Source organism: Propithecus coquereli, unplaced genomic scaffold (assembly GCF_000956105.1).
Source record: "Propithecus coquereli isolate 6110/MARCELLA unplaced genomic scaffold, Pcoq_1.0 Scaffold235, whole genome shotgun sequence".
Taxonomy (NCBI): Eukaryota; Metazoa; Chordata; class Mammalia; order Primates; family Indriidae; genus Propithecus; species Propithecus coquereli.
Window position 1 is genome coordinate 3,918,457 of NW_012147897.1, and position 18,395 is coordinate 3,936,851.

Genomic DNA, 18,395 nt, shown 5'->3' on the forward strand with positions numbered 1-18,395 from the left:
TATATGTATAGTTGAAAGAAGAACAATAAGATAAATTCCTATGTATCCATCACCTAGCTTATGAAATAAAACACTATCAGCACCTTATTTGCCTCTCCCCATAGAGAACCTCTACTTCCCACACTGTCTTGAGTTAAATGATAGTCCCTGGCTTTTCTTTATAGTTTTACCACCTATGTATGTATCCATGAAAAAGATATTGTTTAGCTTTGGCTATTTTTGAACTTTATTATTAGTGGAATCATACTGCTTTTGTTCTTCTGTGCTTATTTCTTTATTATATTTTTCAGATTCATGTAACTCTTTTACATTCATTTTCACTGCTGTGCCATATTCTCTTGTCTAAATACATCACAACTTGTATATTCTACTGGTATGCACGTTTAGCTTGCTTGTTATTCTTTGCTTTTACCAACGTGTCTATGAACATTCTTGTTTGTGTGTCTTGATGCCTGTACACAGGACTTTCTCTGTAAAGTAAAACTACCAGATTGAAGGATACCGGTGTATTTTATTAGGTGATGCCTTACTGTTTTCTGATTTTCCCCATTTCCTTGTTAATACCTGATACTGTCTGGCTTCTTATATTTTGTCAGTATGATAGATGTGAAATTATACTGTGATTTTAAATTTTATGTCTCTGATTATTAATGAAATTGGGAACCTTTTCATGGTTTTGAGCTATTTGTGTTTCCTCTTTTGAAATGCCTGTTAATGTCTTTTGCCTGTCAAAGGGTTTTGGGAAGCAATTAGTAACAGTTTAATCGGAAACTAAGCAAACAAAATTAGAGACAATTATTAAGTCTGGAAAAAAGCAAAATGTTGTAGAAGAAAGAAAATGTAATTGATATGTCATGTGGCTCAACTGTAAACAATATTTCTGTAATAACCAACATTTATGAAGTACTACGTGCTTATAATCACTTTCAAAAGCTTACGGTTGAGGAAATTGAGGCAGATTAAATTGTGAAGGGTCACAAAACTTGTAATTATTGGAAATGAAATTTAAACTAAGATAATCTGACTTCAGAGCCTGTGCTGTTATCCATGAAACGATACTGTCTTCCTGTTTGTAGCCTTAGTGTAAAAACTGCATATGTTTTTACAAAAAATTTTTAATTTTGATGACATTCAAGTCCTATATCTTTGGTGTTGCATCTAAGAAATTGTTGCCTAACCCAAGATCAAAGTTTTACTCCTGTGTTTTCTTCTCATAGTTTTTTGGTTTTAGCTCTTACATTTAGGCTTGTGATCCACTTTGAGTTAATTATGTGTGTGGTGTGAGGAAGGGATCCAGATTCATACTTTTGCATGTACATATCCAGTTGTCCTGAAATCATTTCCCCCATTGAATTATCTTGGCCCCTTTGTTGAAAAATCATATGACTGTAAATGTTAGAGTTTATGGACACTTTATTTTTTTTTCTAACTATTTGATTTGTGTAAAATGTACTCTTGATTCTGTTTGATCTATATGTCTATCCTTATATCTGTACCACAGACTTAATTACTATAGTTTTATAGTATCCCATTTCTTTTTACTGGATAGTTTATCAGATTAAGTAAAGGACATTATGTTTATTAGCCTCAAAGTTGCTTAATAATTGTAATAAAAAATATTTCTTGAGACAGAAAGCTAAGTGCTTTATGCACATTAGCTCATTTCATACTATCAACAGATACTAATTATTGATGTGTCAGGCTCTGGGAATATATTGGGGAACAAATGGAGAACATTCTTGCTTTAATGGATCTCACATTTAGTGGTGAATTTAGGTGGGGTGACTCAAGTATAATAACAAATATAGGAATAAAATAATTTTAGAAAATTATTAGTTATGTGATAAAAATAGAACAGACTAATTTGAGAGTAACCAAGGGATGAGAGGACTTCTTTGATCCTCATAATAACCTCTATAAAATTGGATCTGACATGAAGAAACTTAGGCTTACAGAAGTTAAGTGACTTGCCTAAGGTCACACAGTTAATACAGGCAGAACTGGGTTATGAAAATAACCTTTAGTTGGTAGCAAATGGAAAATGAATTTAGGTTTAGGAACTACTAAGAGGGCAGTGTCTCTTCATTCTTATTTTCCTTTTGTTATTTTTTCTTTCCACTGGAAATAGGTTGTTATGGACAAATCATAGGCTGAGGGTTCTTAATTTGACATTCTTGGATAGGTCTCTTGAAGCCAGTGGAATCGTATGCAAAATATATGTGCATGCATTTTTTTCTGGATATAGGGTTCATAGCTTTCATCAAATTCTGAACATGGCCTGTGATAATAGCAAAGGATCCATAAACACATTTGATTCATGCGAATTTGGCAGAAGCCATATTTCCTTTGTGTCTTCCAGCGCTACTTTGTTCTTCTCTGCCAAACTCCTTCCTCTGGTGGCAGGAGGTGGGAGGAAATTATACATTTATTTTGTTAGGTTTGAAATAAATTTTATTCTGACTTAAAAATTTGTATACAGTTACCTACCAAAGTAGATTTTTATTTATAAATCATAGGACTTAATAATTTATCTCTCTGACATTTCAGAACTTTAGAATTGACTTTGATTCCACTGTCAGTCATCCATGTCCTGTGAATATTCCTGAGATTTGTTGATTTTCTTTTGAAAGGTCTTTCTGTGTTTTCCTATGTTTTAATTCCATTGCCAGTCAAGACTTCCATCCTTTCCTAGCCAGATTATTGCAACATGTTTTTTTCCATATTGTTTTCAAGCCCATCTTATACCTTTTACCAGACCGATCTCTCTAAAATACTTTCATCTATACATTTTATTGGCTCCTCACTTTTTATAATACTATCTAAGTCCTATCTGACTTTTGGGCCTCTCCAATAAAATCACACACAGATCACACAAAAAGAACATATATTCCCCTCTTTATTATGTGTAACATCATTCTTTCTCCACTATCTCTTTTTAGATGTGTCAGCTTCTTTTAGCTTTTCAAAACTGCTGTACTTATACCCACCTCATTCCAGTTAGGTATTTTTGTTTTTTTCAGTGTCTCCTATAACAGGCACTGGACTGGGTCCTTATTCATGGTCTTCTCTCTGCCTGAAATGTCTTCCTTATCCCTTCCTATTTCCATCAGTCCAAATTTTGTCTGTCCTTCAGTGCCTAACTTAAGCATTATTTTTTCTTTGAAGCCTCTATTTATTCCCCAAGTTGAAAGTAATCTTTCTTTCCTCTTTTGAACATTGATCGCACTTTAGTTGTACCTTTTAGGGTATTTAACTCTTAGTACATTATGTTATTTTTGTACTTGATACTAGCTTCTTGAGGGTAGAGACATTGTCTCTCTAGTTTTATAATTATCCTAACATCTCCCACCACCCCACCTCAGTTCCAGCCTTGTACATATAATACAGTACATTCTTGGTAAATGTTCGTTGAATGAATAAGTCCTTTTTTTTTTTTTTCATGTTGCCCAGGCTGGAGTGCAGTGGCTATTCACAGTTACAATCCTAGCACACTACAGCCTCGAATTCCTGGGCCCAAGCAATCATCCTGCAGTAGCTGGGACTGTAGGGGCATTCTGCAGAACCTGGCAGTAAATCTTTATTTATTTATTATTTTTTATTTCAACATATTACAGGGGTACAGATGTTTAGGTTACGTATGTTGCCCTTGCCTCCCGCAATAAATCCTTATTTTTAAAGTATAACTTAACTTTGCTATGCTTTTGAAAGTTCTTTCATTACTTTAAAATCCTTTCATTATGACTTCATAGAGAAAAAAAGTCAGTAATTAATTTTAGAAATTATAACTAAAAACAACCTACCCAGGCTGTAATGGCCATAATGTAACTAGGTATAAAATGAGAATCTAAAGCTATTTTTAAAAATAATGAAAACTACATTCCTAAATTTAGAGTATTCTATTGTGACTAGAATACAAAGATAATGTAAGGTTTTTGCTGCCTATTTAATGTCTAACATTGGTTGCAAAATTAACTATAGTCTTGGAGTGTATAAACAAGTATGTGTTCTAAAGAAGGTATTAGGAGTATGCTAGAAAATTTCTGGGAGTAGGAGCAACATTTGGAGATGTAGAATTATTGACTCCTTAACCAAATGGGAATTACTCATTTGGTTGTTATAAGTTGGGTAGTCCCTGGAATCTTTCTTTCCTTTCTTTCTTTTTTTTTTTTTAAATGAAGGAAATTAGAAGTGGAGAGTATTTTACTAGGAATAATTTCTGTTTATAGGAAGTAATTTTTCTTTAATTGGTACCTGGCCAACTTGGAAAGTTTCTGTGGCATTGGCAAAATTAGACATATTTGGACTCTGAAAAGGAAACCTCTGATAATGTGCGCTAAAGCCATATTACTGTTCAGAAGCATAAATGAGAGAGTGTAACAGTAAAAAAAAAATCTAAGAAGTAATATAGCATTGGGGTAGAGGCTTTGGAGAATGATAGGACTACATTTGAGTTCTGTCACTTCCATTTAGTAGTTGTGTGACCTTGGGCAAGTTACTTTATGTCTCTAAATCTGTTTTTTCATCTGTCAAATGGGGATAAAAATAACTCAAAGTTTTGTGAGGATTAAATGGAATCATGCCTGTAAAATATTTGGCACAGCGTGACTCACTGTTGTACACAGTCAATATTAGATACTATGATGGTGATATCCTAGGTCCAGATATAAAAAAATTTATCCATGGATCTTTAGGATCTATTATAACATGTTTGACATGCCATGTTGTGGTCGTTAGACTCAAATTAGTGTACACATAGGTAGATTTATGAGTGACTGATGAGTGAGTAGAATTAGAAGTTCTATTTTTAGTTTTCCCATAGGATTTCAAGTGCAACCAAGAAACCAAAAAAAATGGGTCCAGGCTGAAGTTGGAATTTATTTCCACAGAGATACTTTTTCTGTCAGAAAATAGGATTATCCATTTATTGAGCAATTACTAAAAACCAGATGTATTAAATTATTTAAAGGACATGTTATTTTATTCAGTCACTACAATCCAAGGCAGAAAGAGTTTGAATAATTTGGCCAAGCACGTACTGTGTTAGGAACTTATAGAGAATTATAGGGAAATGGTAGGAACTATTAGGAATTTGAATTCCCCTCTCCTTTCAAATCATGTAGTCTACATTTGTATTCCTACTACCTCTCTCAACTTGAGGAACTTTGAAAATTCTCAGTGGCCAGGCCATACCTCAGACCACTTAAATCAGTTTCTAGGGGTGAGTCCTAAGCATAAGTATTTTTTAAAGTTTCTTAGGTCTGCGGTCCCCATCCCCAGGCCACAGAACGTACAGGACAGTGGCCTGTTGGGAACCAGACCCGGCCGCACAGCAGGAGGTGAGCGGCAGCAAGCAAGGGAAGATTCATCTGTATTTACAGCTGTTCCCTATAGCTGGCTTCACCTCATAAACTCTGCCTCTGGTCAGATCAGCAGCAGCATTAGATTCTCACAGGAGTGCGAACCCTGCTGTAAACTGTGCATGCAAGGGATCTAGGTTGCACGCTCCTTATGAGAATCTAATGCCTGATGATCTGAGGTGGAGTTGAGGCAGTGACGCTAGTGCTGGGGAGTGGCTGCACAGTAAATGTAAAGGGCTTGATCAGCCTGAAACCATCACCCCCATTGCCCCACCTTCCCACTCCCCACACCCTCTCCATCCCCGCCTCCATCTGTGGAAAAATTGTTTTCCATGAAACCAGTCCCTGATGCCAAAAAGTTTGGGGACCACTGCCCTAGGTGATTTCACTGTTACAGAGATTGAGAACTACTGACCTGGCTCAATGCCTAGAACAGAGTGGACATTCAATAAATGCTTCACTGTTGAAAGAATACACTCCTGATTACCCAGTTGGCTCCATTGTAATTCTTCCCAGTATTCAAGTAGTCAACCAAGAGTGCTTTTTTATCAGCTTAAGTTTTTAAGAGGGGCTTTGTATTACACTTTGTAGGTATTCTCCACTCAGCCCCATGACATATATGGGAAGATATCTCGTAGGAGGTAATGTTTTGCTGCTGACAGAATTCTGAATTTCCTTCATTACTGGGAAGAAAAATAGGTTGTAAATAGGGGAAGGTTCAGGGTTTTTTTTCCTGTGCTCCATCCAAGGTTGAAGACATAGGCTGTAAATAGACATTGGTTATTTTTGTTTTGTTTTAAAGTAAATTCATAGTTTTAAATACTGCATGGTCAAAAATCAAAAGACAGAAAGGGATATACACCAAAAATTTTTCCTCTCATTTCCCAATCATACAACCCCTCACAGGATACTATCAGTATTATGTCAGTGTCCTACCAGAGATACTGTAAACATATATAAATAATCAAATATAAATATAAATAATATATATTGCCCAGTTTTATCCAAGTCATAGAATGTATATCATGTTTGTCTTTTTTTTTTAACAGTGTATCTTGGAGTTATTATATATCCATATACAAACCACAGAATTTTACCAATGCATGATTTCTTCATTTTTACAACTACTATGTACCACTATTTATTTTAATCAGTCCCCTGTTGATGGATATTTAGGTTGTTTTCAACTTTTCTCTATTACAAACAATGCTATGTTGAATAGATAAGTCATTTCACTTCTGTGTGAGCAATTCTGATAAATTCCTAGGAGTTTATGATATTACTATTGCTAATTTGTCTTCCATGAAGGTTTCCTAATGTTGATTGGTTGAGAATGACAAAGAAGCATGAAAGAGTGTGAGAGATTAAAGTGTGAAGAAGGAATAGTGACCAAGAATGATTGTATTAATAGTAGGAATGGTTTTTGTTTTTTGTTTTTTTGGAGATGGGAATCTTATTGTGTTGCCCAGTCTGGTCTCGAACTCCTGGGCTCAAGCAATCCTCCTGCCTCAGCTTCCTGAGTAGCTGGGACTACAGGTGCATGCCACCACACCTGGCTAAATTTTTTTATTTTTATTTTTTAGAGGTGGCGTCTTGCTTTGTTGCTCAGGCTGGTCTCAAACTCCTGGCCTCAAGCAATGCTTCCGCCTCAGCTTCCTGAGTAGCTGGGATTACAGGTGCAAGCTGCTGCACCTGGCAGGAATGGTATTAAAGTGGGTTAGGAGGAAAAGAAGGAGCTTACAGCCAAGAGCAACTCGCAGGTTTTGTGGTGTATATATACATGGAATTTGTGATTAAAATATATTAACGAATTTTCTAGAATCCTAAACTTTTTATCTTAAATCTATATTTGAACTTACTTAAACACATTTTTAATGTGTACTTTGTGATGAGCTCTTTATATCTTTAAGAGAAAATACCTTTGCTATTTTCATTTCAGATTTACATTTAGCATTTGTTGACCAAGATTTTATCTTTTCATACATAACTATTTTTTACTTGAAATGTCTCTCTCTTTCTTTTTTTTCTCCCTAGCCCTGGAAGAAAGCGGGACTTTTCCCCTGTTCCTTGGAGTCAGTACTTTGAGTCCATGGAAGATGTAGAAGTAGAGAATGAAACTGGCAAGGATATATCCTTTGCAATGGCTTATTCTTTAGTGAGTTTATGATGTTGTCTAAGTTAGAAGACTTGCGTAGTTTCTAAAATGTTCTTTATTCTCCCCTTGTTCTTTGTGGAATATTACCTGTAAGTCCATGCCAATATCTTTCTTGGCTATAATTATCCAGTGCACAGAGAAGGGATTAAGAATTAAATTCATGAAACTGATACACTATATCTCTTAAGGGCCCTGGTGAAGGTTTCATAAATCGGGTGAGTTGAACTGATTTCATTTCTATTATAGAAACCAGAGACTATGTCCTCATTAAGGCAAAGGGAATACTTTTTTTTTCATTGAAAAAAAATGGTCACACTGGCTTTATGCTTCAAAAACCCAGGGTCGGGGTCTCGGAAATGTTTAAGTTTCTCTTACATTTGGAAGACTGCAGTTTTGTATATAGGTTAGTGCTGCTTGAGTTTTTTACTCAGTGTTATTATGATTAAATAATCAGAAACTTAAGAGAGCCAGAACTTCGATATGTTATCTTTAACTATTCATACACTTTTCGAGTTTACAAGAGTGGTTCAGAGGGTCCAGTGCTGCTCCTTTTGCATGGAGGAGGTCATTCCGCCCTTTCCTGGGCTGTGTTCACGGTAAGTTATTGATAGTAGAAGTTGATGTTAGCACTATTGAAGTCAATTAAAGGTAGAGACAAATCTCTGAAATTAAGGTGTTTTATTTGGGAAGCAATAATTGCATTTTGGGACATGCACACAAACCGGGTGGTCTTCGATGTATCTGAAGAACAAAGAGAAGGTTGGAGCGTGTATTAAAAGGAGAAGAAATATGTATTATTCTTTAGGAAGGTTCATTGAAAGTTTGGGGGAACTGGCAAGTCCTGATTGGTGAGCGACTGTGGTGGGTAAAACTAGTCTTAGAATCGCAGTAGGTTGTGTCAGTAGCTAATAGGTAAAACTGGTTTTAGGTTACAGCAGGCAGTTTCAGCAGCCAGACTTGCAGAGAATTATATTCTTGTAACAGTGTTATGTACCCTGAGTGTTTTTTCCCTCTTGGCTCTGTTTTAGTTGGTTGTGACAAGAATGACCCAGTTTGTCCAATCAACTTTCACAGTGCAATCATTGTTTTACTTCTGGATGAATCTGAGTATCTAACTCTTCCTTTTGTGCTCACTTATATTGCTTGATATAAGAAGGTGAGGGATGTAGTAGAATCCAAATGTTTGTCATGGTAGACTCAAAATCCCCTGTTCTTTAAACCAGAGGTTCTTAACTGGAGTAAGGCTTAGTGCGTGAATTCGTCAGTTTATAAAATTTTGTATGTGCATTGCAATGAGGGGGAATGGATTTGTGCCTTGTCAAAAGTGGGGATCTGTATCTGAGTAATACAAGAGATAAGCAGACATTTTATTCAGTTGCTTTAGATAATGTCTGTCACTTTATTTGTCTGTCATTTAGAACCAACAGAGTACTTTGCGTATGGAGGTATCTCATAAATATTTGGAAAATATTTCTTCTTTTGTTGAATGATTCTTTATAATTTAATGGTACTTGTGAGCTGCTAGGGAGTAAATAATATTTGGTTGATCATTCCCTGGTCCAGGGTAGGGGATGTATGTCTGTGTGAATGCTACCAGTTGTAGATCTTCCTCATATCCTTGACTCTAGGGTAGGGCAGCCCATGTACAAGGAGAGATACTGCCATGGAAGATATTATCAACTTCTATGTTTAAAATAAATTTGCTATCTCTTATGTGTATTAAGCAGATATACATACGTCCTCTGTTTACCACTAGGGAGCCTGAAGGACAGAAAGTGGGAGAGCAGGTAGGAACACAGCAGCACTGGCCACCTGGAGCCAAATGGCTGTGGAGTTGAGGAAGGCCCTGAACATTCCACTTTGTACCTGGCAGTGGGGATTATTGGGATTAAATGTAAAAGCACCTCTTGTCTCTTCCGTTAGACCATGAATTCCTTGAAAACAGGGATAATGTCTTATTCTTTTTGTTTCCCAAATGCCTGAAACAGTTCTTGACACATAGGCACTTATTCAATAGTTATTAAATAATTTGGCCCACATCTTATTTGGTACTTCCTTCTCTTACTCTAGGATAAGCTGTATGATATGCCTATAAGTGCCAGACTCTCTTATGGCTCTAGACCAGGGCTGTTCAATAGAAATATTAATATAATACAAGCCACATATGTCATTTTAAATTTCCTAGTAGATAATTCAAATAGATAAAAAGAAACAGGTGAAATTAGTTTTAATATGTATTTTATTTAATCCATTGCATCTAAAATACCATTTCAACAGGTAATCAATATAAAAATTATTATTGAGATATTTTACATTCTTTTTCATACTATCTTTGAAATCCAATAGGTATTTTATACTTAGAGCATATCTCAGTTTGGACTAGCCACATTTCCAATTATAGCTTTAGTCATTTATATTCCTCAGATAGATTGATAGGTTTTTTGGATGCAGAGACCCTGGCTTATTTATACCTAGTACATATTGTATGCTCAAAGAATGTTTTTTGTTTTTTCCAAGGAATGTTTTTTGAATGAACAAGTAACAGTGACATGTACCTGTTCCTAATGTAGCTGCTATAGTAGTAAATGTACTCTGGTTGCCCTGAACCAAGGTCAGAGCCATCAGAAATGGCTCATGTGCTATAGCTAGCTTGGCTCTGCTCTAAGCTAATACACTGTCATTGGGCAGCTCTAACACATCGGAGACATGGAAGGAAGGAAAGAGATGTGTGACTTGGGAGAGGAGCGAAGCACCATCTTTTTTTTTTTTATTTTTTTTGAGACAGAGTCTCACTGTGTTGCCCGGGCTAGAGTGCCGTGGCATCATCCTAGCTCACAGCAACCTCAAAATCCTGGGCTCAAGCAATCCTCCTGCCTCAGCCTCCCGAGTAGCTGGGACTACAGGCATGCGCCACCATGCCCGGCTAATTTTTTCTATATATATTTAGTTGTACAATGAATTTCTTTCTATTTTTAGTAGAGACGGGGTCTCGCTCTTGCTCAGGCTGGTTTCGAACTCCTGAGCTCAAACAATCCGCCCGCCTTGGCCTCCCAGAGTGCTAGGATTACAGGCGTGAGCCACCGCACCCGGCCACGAAGCACCATCTTAATTGGCGTGTCACATTCACATAACTGCATTGTAACTTATTAGGGATAGTGAATCCAGGCCCTGCCTCATAAGAAATTTGACAAAAAGTAGTAGGTGAATAGGAAAAGCTTTATTCCAGGGATAGTACTTAACAGGTCACAAGATTTTGTAAAATTTTGATGAGAATTACATGTATAGGCTAGAGATAGCCTCTCTGCATTCTTTGAATTTTAGAGAAGCTCCCCAGGACTCCAGTGCAATATCAGAGCTAATGTTACCTATTTGAGCATTCATGGTCCTTAGAAAAGAGGGATCTAGATAGGGCTAGAACAGACTTTTCATGAAACAACTATTAATTTTGACTCCGAGAGAAAGAACAATGAAGTAGGAGTCAGATGTGATTTCTAGTCCTGATTTTACCAGTGCTAGTTATAAGGCCTTGAGTAAGCCTTTGAGCATGCTACTGAAGCCTTTACTCTCCAGATACAGTCTCCTTACATTTCAAGGTTTCTTTATATAAAGTAATGGATATGAACTGTTTATAAATTATAAAGCTTTATGCAAATATTATAATCTATTTGTTGACATGTATTGATACTAAATATTTTTATCCCATAGATAGGAACAATGAAATAACATGGAAAGTGCCTGTACATAGGAGATGATTGATAAATTGCTGCTGACATTATTAAATTTATTATCATTGTAAAAGATATCTTTAGTTCTTCTTTTGCCAAAGTATATTCTATAGGTTACTAATTCCATGAAAATTAGTGAAACAGGGATTTTGTGATTAAAAAAGTTTGAGAAATATCACATATAATATCCTTCTCTTTCTCTCTTGGAAATTTACCCTACGTAGCAGTATATTATTAAAGGCTCTGAGATGTTGTTCTAAATATATCTATTTAATTTTACCTTTGTCTTTCAAATGTATTTGACCACTCAGTTCTTTTTCTCTAAAACACCTATTAGCATCCTACATTTTGTGAAGCTCTGTTACAGATAGATCATTATATCACAATTGCTCGCCTGGTTTATTTGTATTATATAAGCAAAGGAATTCCCTACCACTCAGTTAACTTAAGCTTGGACTTTGGCTAGTTAAATTTCCTGTCCTTTTTTGTTGTTGTTATTCCTGACAGAGTACCAGCCCACTAAATGACTTTATATGTGACAGTGCTTTGAAAATAAAAATGGGTACATAAAAGTTAGTACTCTTACAGTTGACTTGACTTCACAGGTCAGACTTCAGACGTTGGAACATGTCTGTGGATCCAGAAAACAGTTATAGTAAACGGCAGGAATAAGCTCACCTCATAATCATGAGAGACAGAATTTCCCTCAGGCCTTCACTTAGATAATAATTGGTAAAATAGGGCAGTAAAATAAAAGCATAAAGGCATTAGTATAATAGGAGGAATACTGAAGCCAGAAGAGATAAACAACTGTGGTTGACATCTATGATGCTAGATCATGAGATCCTTGAGAACAGGGACTGTGCCTTATTCACTCTTACATGTCTGCTACCCTATCATGGCATTGATGTTCAATAATTATTCCTTGAATAAGTTAATGCTATCCCTGAACACTTAAGAAAAGGTTAGATTCTATTTACTGTATTCTGTGTAAGAAAGCAGAAAAGTAGGTGATTATTCTAAAGGCTTTATCAAATGACAGTGAGTCATTTACACATGACTGATACATGAAGAAGTTGTATAACATAGTCAGAAAAATCTCAAACTCCAAGAGACACAAAGCCAAAGGTCATGAAAAAATAGTTCCTGGGGAACAGACAAATATGGGGAACATTCATCCTCCCTAATAATCAGATATCATTCATAGGTATCATTTTGTTACATATCAATTTAATAATGTTTTTCAAAATGAATCCTCAGTGTTGACACAGGTACCAGAAAACAGACACATTCAAACATTGCTGGTGGTGTTGTAAATGAATAGAGCTCTTTTGGAAAGTAATTTAGCACTGTGATTGAATCATCAAAATATTTATACCATTTGACACAGAAGCTGCACTTCTAGGATTCTAAGTTCTAAGGAAATAATAACAAATACAGGAAAAGCTATTTGTTTAAAATTAATAATCCTAACGTCCAACAATAAGTAAATGGTTAAATAAACCAGATATACCTATAAGATAAAATACTATATACCCTTTTAAAAGTTTTCCTGCACACTATGGAAAAAAGCTCATGAGTGATTTCCCCCCCATTTTTCTATATTCTAGGTTCTCAGTTACATGGTTACTACTTTCATAATGTAAAGACTGTTTTTTCCTTTAATGGAAACTATTTTCAGAGGAAAAAGATTGTATTCAGTTCTGGATCCCACAATTTAAAGAGAGATTGACAAACTTGTCCAGAAAAGAACAGCCAGGATTAGAGTACTTGAAACTATAGCATTTAAGGAATAGTTGAAAGAACTGAAAGTGTTTGGTCTGAAAAAAAGAAAGACTTGGGAGACATAATATTTGTTTTCAACTGTTGTAAGAAGAAAATCAGCCACATCTATTTAACATTTACTGTGTGTCAGGTACTATGCTAAGTGCTTAGGTACATGATACCATTTAATGTAATCTTTTGAGATGAGGCAGATGAGGACATGGAAATTTAGAGAAATCACATAGCCAATGACAGCACCAAAACTCAAACGTAACTGTGTCTGACTCCAGTATGTGTATTTTTCTAAAGATTGGTTCTGTGCTGCCTAAGAGGGAAGACTCAGGGCAGAAACTATAGAGACCTAGTAGGAGCTATTTTTAAATATAATGTAACACTTCCCCCACCCAAATCCAAGCTAAACATATTTTAGACGTATCAGAATTAGAGAAGGAATACATTAGAGAAAGAATACGGAAAGCATGTTTTGCCTGAAACATACCAGATTGTAAAATTTTGGGGAGTTGAGCATTTTGATACACATTTACTTAATTGTAATTGAGTACCACTGTTTTAGGCAATGGGAGCTATTGAAGAGCTTTAAAAAAATCAAGGTGCTAGTAAAGATGACGGGGCAAGCAACACAAATGGAGGCAAGGAGACTAGTTAGAAGGCTGTTTTTGTATTGCTCATTTCTGAATATTTGATATCTTATGGAGCATTAATTTCTCTCAAAAAGGAGAAAGTTCATTTAGATTTTCCACCATGTAAAAAACTACTTAGAATAGTACTATTTTAAGCTACCCAGCTTATTTATGAAGGTGCCATCAGTCTAATATTAAAATAAAGCAATGACAATGTAGGAAAATTAATCCAATCTCACTTATCAAATAGATGCAGAGTCTTGAGTAAAATAACAGCATATTGAATCCAGTAGTGCAGTAAAATAATAATACACTGTGACCAAGTAGGTTTTAACCCAGGAATGTAAGAATGGCTCAGCCTTAAAAAAATCTTACCAGTATGATTCATCTTTCTTACCTCACTTGATGCCCCAAAAGGACTTGATCAACTATAGTTATCTACTCATGTTGAAAAATCTTGACAACTAGGAATAGATGAAAAACTTCACAAACTTTATAAAGTTTATATGCTAGAAAATTGTGTAAATATCATACTTAGTGGTGAAACATTAGACACATTCCTTTTAAAGTCAAGGATAAGACAAGGGTGCTATTTTCAATGTTATATTGCAAGTTCTAGCCAAACAACAAGACAAGAAAGAAAAATGATTTTTAAAGATGTGAAAATAATAGCTAGAACAGTCATTATTTGTAGATATTGTCTCCCTAGAAAATTAAAGAAAATCATGTGACAAACTAAGCAATAGTTTTCAAAGTCAATATTTTAAAAATCTGTTTTTCCTAATATTAGTGCTTACTAAATTTGAAAATATAAGAAAAATGATTCTATTCGTAAAAGCAACAAAAACATAAAATACCTGGGAATAAACCTTATTTTTAAAAAACATAATACATTTATGAAGAAACAATAGAACAGAAGGCTTTAAAGGAAAATCTGAATAGGGAAATTCATATTTCTATATGAATCTGGCTAACCTAATTAAGAACCCAATGGGATTTTCATGAGACTTAATCAATAAACTGAAACTCATATGGAAGAAGAAATGTGTAGGGACAACCAAGATAATTTTGAAAGAAAGGGAGAGAGAGGTAACTTGCCCTCTCGGATATCAAAACATATTCTAAAACTCTATCAATTAATAGTATAGTATTGGCAGAAAGAATAAAGAAATAAACCCATGTATCAAAAGAAATATATGCTATGAAAATAAAAATCCAAATGGATTAAAGGACTGAATTTAAAAAACAAACCTTAAGAACATTCAGATAGGACCTTGTGGCAGGCCTTCTTAAACCTAGCCAAAAGAAGTAAAAGCCATAAAGGAAAGATTGATTAACCTGACTTTGCTAAAACCAAAACTTCTAGACATGATACCTTAAACACAGTTATGTGTTAGGTAAAAAATATTTGAAATATGTGCAATGTAAATAACAGGCAAAGGGTTAATACTTTCATTATATTAAAAAGAATAAAAATCTACAAAGCAGTAAGAAAAAAAGACAACCCAGTAGAAAAATAGGCAAGAGATATGATGTATCAGTTCACAGAAGAGGGAAATATTAATAACTGATAAATTTATAAAAATGGCACTATCTTACTATAATGAGAATAATAAAGTAAAAGAATACTACTTTTCACTTATCAAATTGGCCAAAATTATTATTTGAGGATATCATGTGTTCGTGAAGATACCTATTTCTCCACACCTTCACCAATACTTGATATACCTCTCAGAACCTCTTTGGTCACCTACAAAAATTATGCTAATATTTATCGAACCTACTTCTTAGGGAGATACCTTGAGAGTATCTGAGATAATTTGGTGGACATAACAAAGTGATACAGAAGCATGTTATTACTACCCAGATCTTATTGCCAGTCTTGTCTCTTGTTCTCTAGTCTAGAGTTAGGCTAGTGGGCCTCAGTTTTGGCTGTACATTAGAATCACCTAATTAGAATTATATATAATATACAGATAACCCTGTCCCCTACCTCAGTTGACCTAAATCAGAATTTCTGGTGGGTTAGCAGTAGTATTTCCTGAAGCTCCTTAGGTGGTTCTGTTATGTAGCCAGGGTTGAAAACCACCTGGACCCAGGCTATTTGGATTTGAATCTTGGTTGTGCCACTTACTAGCTATTTAGCCCTGGGCAATTTACTTAATCTCTTTGTAAAATGTCCTTATCTAAAAAATGATGAAAATTATATCTAAATAGAGAGCTGTGAGAGAATTATATCTAATAGAGAATTATATCTAAAGAGTTGTGAGGAGAGAGATAATTCATTTGAAGCACTTAGATTGGTAACCGGCACATAGTAAGATTTAATAGGTATTAGCTTATACTGCTACTGTTGCAATTATCCTGACACAGATTCTGGTGAGAAAATGGTTGCATCAGTCTAGTTCTTAAATAGCTGCTTTTCACTCATCTATTTCAGAAGTAACAAAGTTGTACTGTTTGAGACAAGGTCAAGAGTAGCTATCATAGATATGCTGTGACACTTTTTTATTATCTTTAAAGCACATGTTACTCTGTGAATTTACTTTGCTCATTTATTTTTTTCTAGTCTTCCTCTGTCACACTAGAATGTAAACATCATGAGAACAGGGTCATTGCCTATCTTTTTCACTACTATAACCCCCCTTCCTTACTTGTTTCATACCAGATTTTTAGATGTAATTTACAAAGATTTGTTAAGTAAATGAAAAAGTTGTTTTTAATACTCTTAGTGTTTTCTCACAGGCACATAATGATTGTAAATCATTGCTTTCAAGTTAAAAGTTAGAACTGATTCCAAGTCATTGCAGAAGTTAAAAAAAGAAAGGAAGAAAAAAAGGTTGAAATTAACAGTTACTGACTTCAAATGTATATTTTGTTTCTGTTTTGTAATCCTGGTTCTACCTTTTATGTAGTGCAATTCAAGCAAATTTATTCCTTTTTTTTTTCTTTTTCAATTATAACTAACTTCAGTGATTTCTTTTTTAATACATTTTTATTTAACTATGCACAAGCTTGTACATCTGTCTTAAATGAATCTTTGGTAGATTTCATGACTTGTACTGCTTTCAGGGTTATTTCATGATTTGAATGTCATGTTTGTGTGATGTCCTGAGCCAAGATAATAAACCGATTCATGGTCCCTATCTAGGGGATTCTCTCTCCAGAATAAGGAAAAGATATCCAAGGAATATGGATGAAAACCACAGGTAATAGCAGAGCTCAGAGGTTCACCGCCTAAGGAATGCCTGAGGAAAGGCTAGGAAGAGTTAAGTTTGAAAGAGAGATTTAGGTAGAGAAAGCCATATTTTTGAAGTTAGAGTCCAGAATATATACCAAAAAATCATAGTATCATCATTCTTTTATTTTGCTTAAAAGTGGAAAGTCTGGGGAATGGACACACTTGAAGCTCTGACTCGGGTGGGGCAAAGGCAGTATATGTAACCTAAACATTTGTACCCCCGTAATATGCTCAAATAAAAAAATTTAAAAAGTGGAAAGTCTTCTTTTGGTTTTCTGGGAATTTGGTTTTCTGGGGTTCCTTGTATTCTGATGGCAGTTCATTTAACAAAATTATCATTGGTAATTGGGCAAAATTTGCTATGCCAGATGTATCTTACTACTTTTCCTTTTTCCTCCTAGGCAGCAATCATTAGTAGAGTTCAGTGTAGGATTGTGGCTTTGGATCTGCGAAGTCATGGTGAGTAAAGTTCTTAGCCATTAACTCAATGACATAGTCACCAAGCCTCTTTGAAAAGTCTTAACAATAATATTACAGACTTCAGTATAGCCATAAAATAACCCAGTCTATTCTATTTGGGCATTTACGGGGAAGTCCTAGTTTCTAGTCTTCATGAATGTGTGTGTGTGTGTGTGTGTGTGTGTGTATTAAGATTAACTTTTCTGCAAATAAAATTAAAATGCTATTAATATAAAATCACATATACACATCATTTTGGAGAAGTTAATGACAAAAGAGTTTCATTGCTTTTTAGTAGACCTCACAGAAAACTTAACATTGAACATTTTTAAAAAATTAATTTAGTAATTTTCCAAATACTTGGCACCAACCACATCTTCTAAAGCATTCTGTCCACACAGGGAAAGTCAAAGGGCCATGATCACCCATGTTACTATTTTAAATATGTGTCCCCCTTCTAATTATTCCCCAATCATATAACTTTGAGGATTGGATTCCATGGAGGAAGCATGGCTTCTAAAGTGTCAGAGAGAGAATAATATTTAAAGTGTGACATGAGACATGAGGCCAAACACACACAAAGTCTCTAGTTTCAGGGATATTGATGGGTCCTTGTCCCAATATATCTCTTCTAGTGCTACCTTTTCCCCCCATGTAGATGAGAGATTTTTCTAGCCTATTGTAGTTGAAGCCTATCTGATGTTGACTATGAAATTGGATGTGTCTGAGTGTCCTGGGGTTTCTGTCCTTTAGCTGTGTTAGGACAATTGAGACAAACCTCTAGGATCCCTACAAATTCTGATATACATTATTCATAATGGTTTTCCATTAGACTAAATTGCTCTAGTTCCAATTCAAGTGTCTCTGGAAATCCACTATAAATCTTTTTCTATTCGAGAAACCAACCACTTATCAAAATAAATAAGTAAATACATTCTCCTCTTGGCCGGGCGCAGTGGCTCGCACCTGTAATCCTAGCACTCTGGGAGGCCGAGGCCGGTGAATCGCTCAAGGTCAGGAGTTTGAGACCAGCCTGAGCAAGAGCGAGACCCC

At 35.2% G+C, this 18,395-nt stretch overlaps 1 protein-coding gene across 1 annotated transcript in view; it reads left to right on the forward strand.

Moving 5' to 3' along the window:
- The window catches only part of PPME1 (protein phosphatase methylesterase 1), a 96,724-nt gene that overhangs the window by 11,568 nt on the left and 66,761 nt on the right, over positions 1 to 18,395 (forward strand). Inside the window, exons 2-4 of the mRNA XM_012645572.1 lie at positions 7,392 to 7,485; positions 8,016 to 8,108; positions 17,285 to 17,342. Of these exons, the coding sequence (XP_012501026.1) occupies positions 7,392 to 7,485; positions 8,016 to 8,108; positions 17,285 to 17,342 (245 nt within the window). The remainder of the gene's footprint in view (positions 1 to 7,391; positions 7,486 to 8,015; positions 8,109 to 17,284; positions 17,343 to 18,395) is intronic.